Raw genomic sequence first — 15304 nt, 5'->3', positions numbered from 1 at the left:
AATACACAGGAATGTATGCTGTTCACTAATAACAAATCTCTGCTTGGATCAAAATTCTATTGCTTCCTTTGGCTTATTTCATGTCAATTTTAAAATATACAAAAATATTTCATGCTAATAAAAAGCAAACTTTTTTGTGGCAAAAATCATGTTATAAGTCAAAATAGCTAGCTCTATGTAACCATGGTAAAATACTAACAAACACTTGACTGAGCAAATTTCTCTTTAGCTCAATTGGTTGATCATTAAGCTAGTAAGCCAGAGGTCCCAGGTTCGAATTCTCACAAAAGCATTAAAATGAAAATTGACCTCTGTTACATCAACATAGAATTTCCACAAATTAAATATAGTATGTTTATCCACATGGTGAATTGAGGTGAGCAATTTCTATAAGCTCATAAATTAGATTCTTGTTTATATAAAAAACATCTAATGAAATGCTTATTTGTGCTGAATATCCCTTTAAACAGGAGGAGGAAAGCTGCCCCAAAATGCCCATAACCTGTTCTTTCAGTCCTTTTTACTCTTGTGTATTGAAAAAAAGTAGTCCCCTGATAAGACCAGTGATGCACACACATGTACTTTGTTTCAACCTATTGTTAATTCTTATTAGAAATTCATCGGAACCTCAAAGATTTAAACCAGAACAAATCCGCTTTCCAAAACATCATAATTTAATAATTAGGACTGTTTGAAATAAAGAAAAGTTACCTCCAAATTTTCAATACTAGTGTATTTGACTTAAACTGTCTAATTAAGTTTGTCAATTGTGCAACTGTGCAAAATAAATAAATCCTGAACCCATATTCATGAAACTGTACTTATGCTCAAATGCACATTTTGTGCTCAGACAGGTTTGATGATAAATCTGATTTTTAGTAATATTAGTGATGTTTATTTTTTTTTATATTTTTGGTGATTACTCTCACATGTATAAACTAATATCTTCATTTCTTTCTGAACTCAATATCCCCACTAAGATAATTAGAGAATATTTATCAATGAACTTTCCAGTTTGCATAAAAATTATGTCATCCTAAAAGTTTGGGTTATCTCCCCTTGCTCCATGAACTATTTGTATAAAGTATAGCAGGACCAATTTCAATGTTTAACAACTGATCCTTCCATTCTTTAGACCAATAGGAGAAATGAAGTGAACTTTACATGCATCTCACCACTAAGTTGTTTTTTCATTGGAATTCTTGTTACTATCTGTTACTCTGATGAGCATGGGACCTCTTTTTTTTTATTTATTTTGTAAAAATGATGGTATTTATTCAAAACATATACCTTTTCAGGAATAATTTTGTGTTTCAGAATTGATCAAAATAAAAAAAGTATGAAGTAGAAGTGGGAAGATACACATGCATGTTATGACAAGTTCCTTGATAGACCTGCACAAGTCCCATTTTGCAAAGAACTTGCAAGAAAAAATTCAAAATCACACTTAATATAAAAATAGGGATTGGATAATGTTATGTTGATGTTAATGAGGTATACTCCTCAAAATAGTGTTGAGGCAAATTTTCTATGAACCTCAACATGTCATTAAATCAATTCTTAAACATTTTTTCAATGACTTGAAGAAATTTCTGAAAGACCTCAAGTGAGATATTATTTTCAGTTTTGGTTTCTCTTTAAAATTACCATTTTATTGGTTTAAATATCATCAGGTTGAGCACAGATTTCAAATTTAAGCATGAGAATGGTTTCATGAAAACAGGCATGGATGGTATTGATGATTTCTAAAATACATTTGTACTGACCATTTATTGTGAATGTAAACATTAACACTTCTCTTTCAGACTTCAAGTCTTGTAAGGTCTCCTCTAACTGAACAATAACATTCCATGAACATTCCCTTACTCTATCTTCTCTTATTAATCATTCAATGTATGCATCTATATACAAAAGCTTTTGAACATTTCTAACTACAAACACACATCAAATGTCTCAATCTTTGGCTGACGAAATGTTTCCTGGGAGAAACAATCACTTTCTAGGCCGTCTGTCTTCCTTTCCTAGGTTAGTCAAACTTGTGGGTTGCTCAAGCTTTCTACCTTCAACCCTCTCCTTTCTTTTAGCTTTGACCACCTCCAAAGAACACACTTTAGCCAATACAACTGCTATTTCTGCTTCTAGCTGGTCTGCAAATGGTTCATTAATGTTACACAAACAACTCTGCACAGATCAAAACTGGCTTGTGATTGGTTGATTACACTTACCAATCATCAGATTCTTTTCAAGTCTTGACCAATCGTATCAGTCTCATTGTAATTTTGTGATTGGCACACCACCAATTTCTGAGATTGGTCACCAACTTATGAGATTGTAAAGGTGACCAATCAAGACACTTTTTAAACAATACAAACCAGTTGATTGGTCAGTTTCTGTGTCATAACTGCATGTTGTCATCCAAATCATCAAATACCTCTGTATCCATGGTAACCGATTCTTCTTCACTACGAAAAAGAAATGTTTTACATATGAATAAAAGCATGTACAGGTTAAGTATTTTATTTCTAAAGTATGTAAAAGTTTATCATTTTATCTAAAACACAAAACAAAAAACAAAAAAAACAGTCATTGTTTAAAAGTATAGAATAGTTTTAATTTTTGTTTCTCCACAAATATTGTGATATTTGCTCTAGACAATCTTTTCCTCAATTTGAAATGTACAATGATTTGAGAGTCATATTATTTGTTGTTTTTTTTTCAATTCTAATGGATCTGGGAGGGGCCAAAAATGGCAGAAACCACTCATAGTCCTTAATCAAGATAGTGAAGTAGTACACAATCTGTAAATTTCTCCATTGAAAGAGGTGAATAAAGCAATCAGTAAACTGAAAGTTTCACAAGTCTCAAGTTTCCCATAATCAGTAAACTTCTCATTGTCAAAGAATACTACTTTGAAACTAGGCACATTAGTAGCAAGAATCTGATGAAGGAACAAGTGACCCATAGGGGTCTGTATCGCTCACCTGGATCTTAAAGCCTAGCAGTGTTATACAAGCCTATAAGTTATGTATTTCAAATATTTCCAAATTAAAGCTCAAACACTTGGCCTCTTTGATGGGGCAAGACCAATGGATAAATTCTGATATGATGACTTTCTCTCTTTTGATTCCAAGTAAGAGACCCATTGTTTAAACAAAATTGATTCCTCTTCACCTAAACATGATTTACACCAAATTTGGACAAAATCCGATCATTTCTACTGAAGGAGAAGAATTTTAAAAAATTTGCTCTGTTTCCCTATTGGGCTGAGATCTGTTTATTTAAAAATTGATTTCCCTTTGCCCAAAGATACTTCTAACAAAATTTGGGTAAAATCTGATCATTCTTACAAGAGGAGTTTTTAAAGGATTTGCTCCGTTTTCCTTCTTGGGTTCCACCTCTTCCAACAGGGCTGAGATCCAACATTTATACATATTTGATTTTCGTCTGCCTGAAGATGCTTCTGACCAAATTTGGACAAAATTCAGCTTATCCCTACTAAAGGAGTAGGATTTAAAATAATTTGCTTCGTTTTCCTATTGGGTCCCAACCCTTCCATCCTAATGGGCTGAGATCCATCATTTATTGACAAATTGATTTTCAATTCCCCAAATGATGCTTCTGACCAATTTAGGCAAAATCCAATCATTCCTACAGAAGGAGTAGGATTTTAAAGAAATTGTTAGATTTTCCCTATTGGGCCATGCCCATCTGGACCCTGGGGGCAGAGACCCACTATTTATACAAAATTGATTTCCTTTCACCAAAGTGTACTTCAGACCAATTTTGGACAATATCCTGCAGTTCCTGAAGAACAAGATAGATGTTAAAGAAATCAATTGGTTTTCATTATTGGGCCCTGCTCCTCTGGCCCGGAGGAGGCCAGACCCACCACTTACAACAAGAGGCCCATGGGCCTTAACGGTCATCTGACAAAAAGCAAGCCAAACCTAGAAAGTGGGTTGAGGTCATTCATTTGAACAAACTTGGTAGCCTCTCCTCCAAGCATCTTACAGGCCCAATATCAGCACTCATGGACTTTTGATTGTTGAGAAGAAGTCGTTTGTATATTTTAACATATTTGACCCCTGTGACCTTGAAAGTGGGTTGAGGTCATTCATTTGAATAAACTTGGTAGCCTTTCCTCCCAGCATGCTACAGACCCAATATCGGCACTCATAGACTTTTGCTTATTGAGATGAAGTCCTTTGTATATTTTAACATATTTGACCCCTGTGACCTTGAAAGTGGGCCAAGGTCATTCATTTGAACAAACTTTGTAGGGCTCCATGCCAGCATGCTATGGGCCAAGTATTAGCCCCCTAGGCCTTCTAGTATTTGAGAAGAAGTTATTTAAAGATTTTGACATATTTGACCCCTGCGACCTTGAAAGTTGTTCAAGGTCATTCATTTAAATAAACTTGGTAGCCTTTCCTCCCAGCATGCTACAGACCCAATATCGGCACTCATAGACTTTTGCTTATTGAGATGAAGTCCTTTGTATATTTTAACATATTTGACCCCTGTGACCTTGAAAGTGGGCCAAGGTCATTCATTTGAACAAACTTTGTAGGGCTCCATGCCAGCATGCTATGGGCCAAGTATTAGCCCCCTAGGCCTTCTAGTATTTGAGAAGAAGTTATTTAAAGATTTTGACATATTTGACCCCTGTGACCTTGAAAGTTGTTCAAGGTCATTCATTTAAACAAACTTGATAGCCCTTCATCCCAGCATGCCACAGGCACAATATCAGCAATCTGAGCCTTTTGGTTATTGAGAAGAAGTTGTTTAAAGATTTTAACATATTTGACCCCTGTGACCTTTAAAGTGGGTCAAGGTCATTCATTTGAACAAACTTGGTAGTCCTTCATCCCAGCATGTCACAGGCCCAATATCTACACTCTGAGCCTTTTGGTTAATGAGAAGAAGTTGTTTAAAGATTTTAACATATTTGACCCCTGTGACCTTGAAAGTGGGTCGAGGTCATTCATTTGAACAAACTTGGTAGAGCTCCATGCCAGTATCCTCTGTGCCAAGTATTAGCCCCCTAGACCTTCTAGTATTTGAGAAGAAGTTGTTTGAATGAAAAGTTTACGGACGGCGCACGGCGGACGACGACGGACGAAGCATGATGACTATAGGTCATCGGACCCTTCGGGTCAGATGACCTAAAAAATTGGTTCAGCTTTGCCGAAGGATGTTTCAGAACAAATTTGAATAAAATCTACTGAATCATTCATGAATAGTTGCAATATATAGAAGAGTGAAAGTTGACAGACAACGGACGACGGACACCAGATGCCGTACAGATGACGGTTGATGGACCCCGCCAGTAAACACTCACCTTTGTGTGCTAAATGCTTTTGGAACAGAGGGATTGGCATTTGACTCATGATTTGACCTCATTAGGTTTGAGTCATCATTCCTGTTTTGATTTTTCCAACATAATTTCATTTGGTTCTGGTCTTCTAACTTTGGAGCTAAACCTTTGGCGAAATCTCCTGGTGGCTTCCACAGAACCACTTCCATACTTCGTCGATTCCTACATAAAAATTGCCAAACTATTAATATGCTTTATCAAATAGGCACTGATACCTCATTAGGATGTACAAACAACTACAGTCTGATCCACACACACATATATATAAATATATAACTTGGATATAATAAAAACCTATTTTGTATGAACACCTACACAGTCTAATTTCAAGGTCCTGTGAAATTTGTGGATTTTTTTTGGCATATAATGAATTGGCTATGATGAAATCATTACAAGAAAATGTTTTGATCTCTGCAGTAAACTTTTCAGTTTATTTTACCTGGATATTATGTCAACACCTGAAATGAATTGAATGAATTACTTTATTATTATCTATGCATACATGTAAAATGTAAAGTTCAATCATGTACAATATACGACAATAAATAAGCTGATCTAACTCTGTTGTTATCTATCATGTAAGACAACTTTCAGCTGATCAACATACCCTGTTTACTATTAACAGGATTTCATTCTATCTAGGTAGGACTCTTGTACATTGACATGCTCCTATCATCTTTTTTTTTTTTGATTGATATTTTTCTTTTTTTTCTTTTTTTGGGATAGGTCCTTTTTTACGTAATGCAAAGACGAACATTGGACAACTTAAAAACAATTTATTGATATACAAGGTAAATTTTGGGATTTCTTTATATACAGTATCTACTAATTCCTATTAGATACTACTATTTAAATAGGAAACTATACAGTTCTGAACTTTTACTTAATACAAAGAAAAAAATTGATATAAAATCTGTGAGTATACATTAATGCCGTTATCTTATCATATTAAGCCTTACTAATATCCCATTAACTTCCATTATGATAGCTGCTAAAAGATACAATGAAAAATACAACCCTAACCTTTAAATTATTGATGTAAAAGGATGTGTAGTAAAAAAGTAAGTCCAACACAGCAAGTTCTTCTTTAAATCTGTATTATGTCAGAGCGTTGTTAGACTTACTCCTTTACTACACATACTTTTACATCAATAATTTAAATGGACAGACAGACCAAGAGCCATAGGCAGACAGACCAAGGACCATAGACAGACCAAGAGCCATAGACAGACAGACCAAGGGCCATAGACAGACAATGGACCATAGACAGACAGACCAAGGACCATAGACAGACAGACAATGGACCATGGACAGACAGACCAAGGACCATAGACAGACAGACCAAGGGCCATAGACAGACAGACAATGGACCAAAGACAGACAGACCAAGGGCCATAGACAGACAGACAATGGACCATAGACAGACCAAGGGCCATAGACAGACAAACCAAGGGTCATAGACAGACCAAGGACCATAGACAGACAGACCAAGGGCCATAGACAGACAGACAATGGACCATAGACAGACAGACCAAGGGCCATAGACAGACAGACCAAGGACCATAGACAGACAGACCAAGGGCCATAGACAGACAGACCAAGGGCCGTAGAAAGACAGACAATGGACCATAGACAGACAGACCAAGGACCATACACAGACAGACAATTGACCATAGACAGACAGACCAAGGACCATAGACAGACAGACCAAGGGCCATAGACAGACAGACCAAGGACCATAGACAGACAGACCAAGGGCCATAGACAGACAGACCAAGGACCATAGACAGACAGACAATGGACCATAGGACCATAGACAGACAGACCAAGGGCCATACACAGACAGACAATGGACCATAGACAGACAGACCAAGGACCATAGACAGACAATGGACCATAGACAGACAGACCAAGGACCATAGACAGACAGACCAAGGGCCATAGACAGACAATGGACCATAGACAGAGAGACCAAGGACCATAGACAGACAATGGACCATAGACAGACAGACCAAGGACCACAGACAGACAGACAGACCAAGGGCCATAGACAGACATACCAAGGACCATACACAGACAGACAATGGACCATACACAGACAGACCAAGGGCCATAGACAGACAGACAATGGACCATACACAGACAGACCAAGGGCCATAGACAGACATACCAAGGACCATACACAGACAGACAATGGACCATACACAGACAGACCAAGGACCATACACAGACAGACCAAGGGCCATAGACAGACAGACAGACCAAGGGCCATAGATGGGTGACAATTTCTAATGATGTTGCTATTCAGTTTCTGACTGATGAAGGGGAGAATGTGACTTTTGCATGCAAATTCAGCATAGTTTCAACATATGATTATGTATGACAGCATTGAAGAGACTGTTCAGCAAATGTGATCCAGTCAGTAAATGCCAAGTTTGGACTTGATTCAACTGTGAGCTAAAAAAAATAGTGTTATGTCTCATTAATTTTCTTTGTTTTAACATTCTTAATTGAAAAATTTGGCTTACGTGATCTCTTCGAGAAGTTTCTGTGGCAACAGGGAGGTTGGTTTGAGAATGCCTTGTGAGAAACTATCTAGCATCTCCAGTTTAGGTCCTTTTGATGGCTCCTGCTCAGAATCATCATCATCCGAGTCATCAAGTACAAGTCTGTAACAAAGTCAAACTCATATCTTATTAACTAAAAACTTCAGAATGAAATTTAATCAGTTTGCTAGAAGTCTACAATTGTATATCACTGTTGCTTATCTAGTTTAGAGGCAGATCATTCTTATCTTAAGTTTTTGTTTTTTCATCCTTCCATAAATAATCATGAAGTCAATAAATAGGAGATTTCATATGTAAATGAACACTCTTTGTAACTTATAAGAGTCTACATATTTTTTTGTCATATCGAAGTGAACTGGCAAAATAAACAAAGGTTTTGCTTTTTTTAAACTTGCAAGGAACATGAGAAATGTAAAATGAAAAATAATGTGACCTATTTATCAGATATCAGATTAATGTACCTGGGTTTTAAAGTTTTTTTTAATTTTTCTGAACAAATAAATAATACCATTCCAAACAGAAACTGTCTTAATGTTAAGTGTTTACATAAATAAAGTTAACAACACCAATTCTCCATTTGTTTTTTAAGAAGCGTCTTCAAAGTCCCTATTTTACAACTGAGTCTAAATGTAGAAGTGGACTTATTACTAGATGACACCAGACAAAATAATCCTTGCTCAGATTTTTGCAAAATTTTGTATAGACAGAGAAGAGCTTATTTTCAGTCAAGACAAAGGAAGGATGGATTTTATTTCTACAAGTAGACATATAAATTAAGAGAAATGGCTGGTTCACCTTTCTTCAATTTCCTTGAATTGTTGTAAGCCTTCTGCTCTCTCAGAGGTCATCGGGGTCACTGATGTTGAACAGGTTAGAGGGAACTGTGTGGTGGGGGATTGTTGACAGGAAGGATATAGGGATAATTCTTTCATGCTCTGCATCATCTTCTTCTCACTAATAAACACTTTTTTATCTAAGCCCAATGACCTGTAAACAAACTTTTTTATCTCTTCACTCTATTTATTGACAGAACATTGCTGCATTTTTCCTCGCTTGCCTCATCTTAACCAGAACCATGTCTGCTTGGGAAAGATACAATTAAAATCTCTGAAATTTATATGATTTCTTCACGTTGAAATACATTTTGAATTTGGGGTGTAAATATTACAAAGATTAAGATATTTCAAGAATTTTTTAGAGGAAAGCAACCATCAATTTGTCCACAATCTAGTGCTATGGAAAACACAGTATTGTCCCAGGATCTGTATTCACCAATGTATTCATGATGATAAACATAATAAATAATACATAACGCACACTGTGTTGTTATCTTACTTGATAAGGAAATTATCAGTTAATTAATTATCAATTAATTTTAGCAAGTGCAACGATGCAAAATTGAAAAGGCCCTTTGTATGCCATACAGTGAAACAGGGTAAAGTGCCATGTGCAAGGACAAAACCACTACAGCACAGACCAGTCCATTTCCGGAGAAATGCAACCTACCAAAAGGTTAGCAGTGAAAAACTACACATCTCTGATCCTCACATGAAGTTGTGTTTTCAAATGCTATTAACAATTTTACTGAACGGTAAGAGATAGTTCTGGCTGGGCTCATTACCAGACACAGGCTTATCGTCTGATAAATACAATCCATGATGTATACATATGTGAAATACTTACTTTGAATCAGAGTCTTCTTGGGCATGTCTTTTAAGCTTCCTGGATGGCACACTACATGAGAAATTCATCAGCGACCTAGAAAGGAACCAAAGAGGACAAACCAGAGATAAAGAATTTTTCGGCATAAAAACCTAGGTTGGTATTATTGGCACCCAAATTGCAGAATTTTCATAACTGATCTTTCTACAAAATACTGTATATCAGGATATACCTTGTACCATTATACAGAGATTTGTCTGGTATTCTTTTTGCCTTCTAAGGATTATACTAAAGTATTATATAAATCTAACAATTTTTTTGTCCTTATCTTAAATTCAACCTCCCTCTTCTTGTGTAAAAATTTGAATGGGAACATTCTTTCTTAGTACATAGCAATTACGTATATATCAAAATCCAAGAAAGCTATGAAGTAAAAATTTTGGTGCAAGAAAAAAAGGGTTAAGAATTGTTGTGAACTTTCAAAACAAAGGCTTTAACTCACTCTGAAGGCATTTTAGGTCTTGGTGATGTCTCTCTCACTGACATCAAGGAGCTTCTGATACCTCTTGTTCCTGTATCAACAGTTTGTCCAGAGGATGCCATACTTTGAGTTAAAGACACAATTCCAGGCCTGGGTACTGGATCACCAGTAAATGTTGTCACTCCATAGGGAATTTTCATGCCATCCCCCCAAGGCATCTGTGGAGGTACCGCATGTTGCCACGCAGCACCTAACCCTGGAGCATGACAATGTGTGATGCCTCGAGATTGATAAGACTGATTTGGAATACCTGTAATTGGACTAGCTTGAGTTGGAACATTAAAAGTAAATCCTCCAGGGTACTGATTAACCCCTACAGGCAAAGTTTGTGTGGGTAGGGCCTGGGGGTGGGGCACAGCCCCTATAAGTGGCCCCTGGGGTTGAGGTATAATTCCTGCCGTTGGGGCCTGCGGATAAGACATTTCTGGAGTTGAGTTTACAGCATGGATGTTTGAAGGTGTGCCATTTTTGAATGAATGATTAACAAGAGAAGGATGAAAAGACTGCTGGTCCTGAGTGTTGGGTAATGGTTGATTTGAAAAAAACGAACTGACCCCAGACTCAACAGGAACTTGAAGTCCTGTGGATGAGGCAGGAATGGGAAGGCTTGTCTGTCCATTATAATATTGAAACACTTCTGTCACAGGTTGCTGTGCCCCTACTGCCACGTGATTCATGTTTCCGAGATAATTATTGTTGGAAAATACACCAAAGTCTGGATGGGATACCATGGTTACTTCAGAAAAATCGATGTATACCATACCTGTAATGTAATACAGAAAATATAACATGCTTAAGATCAAAATCATGACTTTGCAAAGGTATATAGATCATCTAAAATTGTATATGTATTTGAATATTAAGAAAAGTTTGTTCATATATCAAACCTTGAGCTGATTTATAATTATTGTTGACTCTTGGGTGAATGCCATCCTTATTATATCACATGCATTTATCACAAAAATTAAAGAACTGGAAAATGTTAGGGGCTGAATTTGAGTCAATATGCTCCCTACTCCCTCTTTCACAATGTCATTGAAGACAACGACAACCCAAGTTGAAAAAAAACCAAAACAAGGCTCCCCTCCTTGCGCCCTAGAGTTCAAAGTATACCTCACTCTCTGCTCAACTATTGGGGAATTCCCAATAGCTGATGATAGTAAGGTGACATGTCACAATTGACTCCATATTCCAGAGACTGTTCCCAGTATCAAAATTTTCGCACATGAATTTGACGTCCTCAACAGATAGCCAAACTCATAATACAGAGTTTCAAAAGATGAAGATTAATGTTAAATTATGAAGAAATTTTATGGTCGTCATAGTAATCTCATTCAGAAATATTCTATATCTTTGTGTAAAATGAAACCGGACTTGTTTGATGCTTGTTCGTTTGCCTGTTGGTTATGTTGTTGTATACCTTGTTATCTCCAAGAAGACTGTCAAGAGTTGAGACATTTCACATAGTGAACAAGGAAAGAAAACCCTGTTGTGAAGAGAAGTTCAGATAATTTCAAACATCTAATACGCATTGTTTACAAATAGTTATAGCACATATAATGACAAAACAGTCCAAATAGCTCACTGCCGCTGAAATAACGAAGACGCATGTATTTGTTCCTTACCTCAGAAACTCGTAACGAAATGTCGTTAATTTTACACCACTACAAAAAAGTATCTATACAATTTCATTGCTTGTGTCTCTTTGAACACAAGACATTTCAACGGTAACATTTACAGCACGCGGGGTACTTTGGAGAATGCTTTCTCAGACGAACGGAGCGCTCGAACAGGCATTGTTTCGTGCTAAAAAATATAGTGCGACCTGTTTACGGCTTTCTGCGTCCTTTGTGATTGTCGTAAAAGTTATCAACGTCGTAAATACTTTCAAAAATGAAACTGTATATTTTATAGAATACTGTCCAGATATTTTTTTTAATTAAAACGAAGTTAAGGACAAGGTCCAATCTACTTTAGATAACTAAAATATAAAAAAAACAATTTTTGTTTTCAAAAAAATGATACGGAAGCCCATGAACACCACATATGACTTAAGGAGGTTGTACGGTAGCCCCAAATTGCGCAGATGATTTATTCAGTTTCATATTTTTTATTGCCTCTTAAACTTCACCTGAAGTTATAGCCCCGTCACAGGATAGACTTTCTTGCTGTTTTAACCCTTTTTTCAAATTCTGTATTCTCAATAAAGTTCAAAATGTATGCGGGGTCTATGTTCTTTTTCTTGTAAAGATTTTCATAAAACTGCCTTAGTCTATTTAAAATGTCTTTTGGTTTGGTCAGCATAACTTAATCTTCACTGTGAATTTTTATTATTAATTTTTGTCTTTGTCTTTTCTTTTACAATAGTAAGAAAATACTTAGTGTTTGTTTTCACCTTTTTCCAACCAATTCACTTTTGATCTGATTTGCACACCATATGTCTTTTTATTATATAGATTTTCTAGACTAGCTTCCAGTTCATTTATTTTGTTACTGTTTTCATTGTGTGACTGCTGATATAGACTTTTTATTGTTGTCTCAATCTTCTGTATTTCATTTTTTGTATTTTTGGCTATTTTTTTACTAAAGGATATTGATTCTTTTTTAATCTGTATTTTGCATATGTCCCACGCTGTATGTACCTCTGTTGTTTTGTTTTCTGTTTTCGTATTACATGTCTTTATAATGGCTATAATCCTATTCTTGTATTCTTCATTGTTTAGTAGGCTCTTGTTAAATTTCCAATATCCTGAGCCTCTTGCCTCTAAATTTAATGAAACAGCAAGATGGTCAGTTGATTTTCTTATAGCAGAACGGATATCGATTTCGGAGTTATTTCCCTTGATATCAAAAAGTAGTCAGTTCTACTTTCTTCTTTTTTGTTATTTTTTTCTTCTCCAAGTAAATTGTCAAATAATTTAAATTCTCTTTTTAATGTAGTAAGGCCATTAACACATTTCTGTATTCTATTCACTGATTTTCTGTCAATTTTATCATGTATGTCATTCCAGTCCCCTCCAATTATTATCATGCCCTGTTTAAACTTTTCTATTTTGTTTTTAATTTTTTTGAAAAATCTGTTTCTTTGCTGTTTTTCATTTGGGGCATATATGTTGATAATTGTAAATTTGTTTTCATGTATTTGTAAATTTACCATAATACATCTTCCATTTTCATCAGACTATGTATTTATTATCTCTTGATTCAAGCTATTTTTTTTTAGTAAAATAGATACTCCTCTGTTCTGACTGGTAACAAAGTTATGTATCATATCTCCTCGCCATTCAGCATTGATATCAGTTATGTCTGTTTTTTATGAAATTTGTCTCTTGTATACATGACTAGCTTTTTGTTCCTTAGCCCATGCATAAAATCTGTTTCTTTTTTGTTTTTCTCTGAGATCTTGTGTGTTTAGCATTATACAGTGCAATGTGTATTTTATTTTGAATTTTTGAATATTTTGAAAATATTTTTAACTGATTAATAATTTTATGAGTTTTATCCTAAGTGGTAAGTAGTGGTTAGCGCTGGATAGGCTGCTCCCATTTTGCTCTCCTGACAATCTCATTTTTTTTACCAGATATACTTCTTAGACATCATCCTGATTTGGCAGACACCTACATTGGTGCATGGTGATCCTACTAATCAGTTTTGGATTGTTTTATGAACTTCCTGTTTTATGAACTTTTGGATGTTTTAATTTCATGTGATACTCTATATGACCACAGTGTGACTATGAGACCATGACTTTTACCTACACCAGGTGCCTATTGTTAGCACTGAGACCTGTGAAACATGTGCCTAATCAACCATGACCGAATGTTATTGAGAGACTAAATCTGTGTGCTACTAAATCTCCATCTACCCTGACCAGTGAACGTCGCCAGAGAATCAACGAAAGTCGATTGGACTCTGCCCGGCAATGGGCAGAGTCGCGGAGACGATAAACCCTCATCATCATCATCATCATCATGACCAATGAATTCTGCTCACGCACTAGGAGAGGTACTAATGGTGGCAGAAAAGATATAAGAACAATACCCTGTATAACTACAAATGGACAAAACACCATCAACACTGTTATTAGGCAGACAGGTGTTAATAGAAACAACTTAGTACACCTAATTACACAGCATGGCCTTTCACCATCATCTACATCTGATGTTAATGATACTGTGTGTGTTATACCATCTCGTGTTTCCATAAAGTCCAAGACATCAGGACAACATAGACTTGTCAATTATGGAAACCTCAAATATCTAAGGAAACATCATGGACATATTCCATCACCTTCCCCTCTGAAACTGATAACATTAAATTGTCATTCTGTTAAGAACAAGGCATCGTCCATCAGCGATCTATTGATATCTAATGACTCAGATAATTTGGCAATAACTGAAACCTGGTTGGGTACTTCAATAGACTCAAGTGTAATTTCTGAACTTCTGCCCACTGGTTACAGCATCCTGCATTCCTCTCGTAGTGATAGACGGGGAGGAGGAATTGCAGTAGTTTACAAGTCCAATTCGGTGTTAAAGCAAGTGGTGTCTCCAGATGAGAATGACTGGACTAACTTTGAGTATGAAGAGTACTCAGTAACTGCTGGCTCTACTACACATTTTAGACTGTGTAATATATCGGCCGCCGCCTTCTTAAAAGAATGGCTTTCGAAACAGTCATTTTTTCGAACAGTGGTCTTCCTATCTTGATCTCCAAGCTGTAATATCACAGGATGTTGTTATAACTGGTGACTTGAACTTTCACCTGGATGACTCTAACGACGGCAACACCCGTCGGTTTTTTAATCTCTTGGAAGGCTACAGCATAGTTCAGCACGTTACAGGGGCCACACATATCCATGGACACACGTTGGATGTAGTAATCACACGCGATGGAAGTCCTCTCATTCTGTCTGTGTCATCCATCTTTGATTCTCATCTCAGTGATTCCAAGGGAAATATTATGTGTGACCACCTGGCTATTTGTACCTCCTTAAATGTCTCAAAGACCAAACAAATCAGGAAAGAAGTCTCATTCAGAGATTCAAATCAGTTTGTATGGCAGATTTGATTGAGGATATCAAGTCATCCCATACTCTACAGTCTGTAGATGGCACAGTGGATGACCTCGTAAATGCCTACAATACTGGTATATGTA

At 36.2% G+C, this 15304-nt stretch overlaps 1 protein-coding gene across 1 annotated transcript; it reads right to left on the bottom strand.

Annotated features, from left to right (window-relative positions):
* Positions 1-411: 411 nt before the first annotated feature.
* LOC132565380 (uncharacterized) lies at positions 412-11916 on the bottom strand. Its single transcript, XM_060230016.1, has 7 exons — positions 11773-11916; positions 10109-10910; positions 9628-9702; positions 8740-8931; positions 7906-8046; positions 5342-5539; positions 412-2462 (listed from the first exon to the last, which is right to left on the bottom strand). Exons 2-7 carry the CDS (start codon positions 10906-10908, stop codon positions 2396-2398), a joined length of 1473 nt encoding a protein of 490 aa, XP_060085999.1. The 5' UTR covers positions 10909-10910; positions 11773-11916; the 3' UTR covers positions 412-2395.
* Positions 11917-15304: the final 3388 nt, after the last annotated feature.

The sequence above is a fragment of the Ylistrum balloti genome, unplaced genomic scaffold, assembly GCF_031769215.1.
Source record: "Ylistrum balloti isolate Yb309-2 unplaced genomic scaffold, AGI_CSIRO_Ybal_v1 Utg369720, whole genome shotgun sequence".
Taxonomy (NCBI): domain Eukaryota; kingdom Metazoa; phylum Mollusca; class Bivalvia; order Pectinida; family Pectinidae; genus Ylistrum; species Ylistrum balloti.
This window is presented reverse-complemented; position numbering and strand designations above follow the sequence as displayed.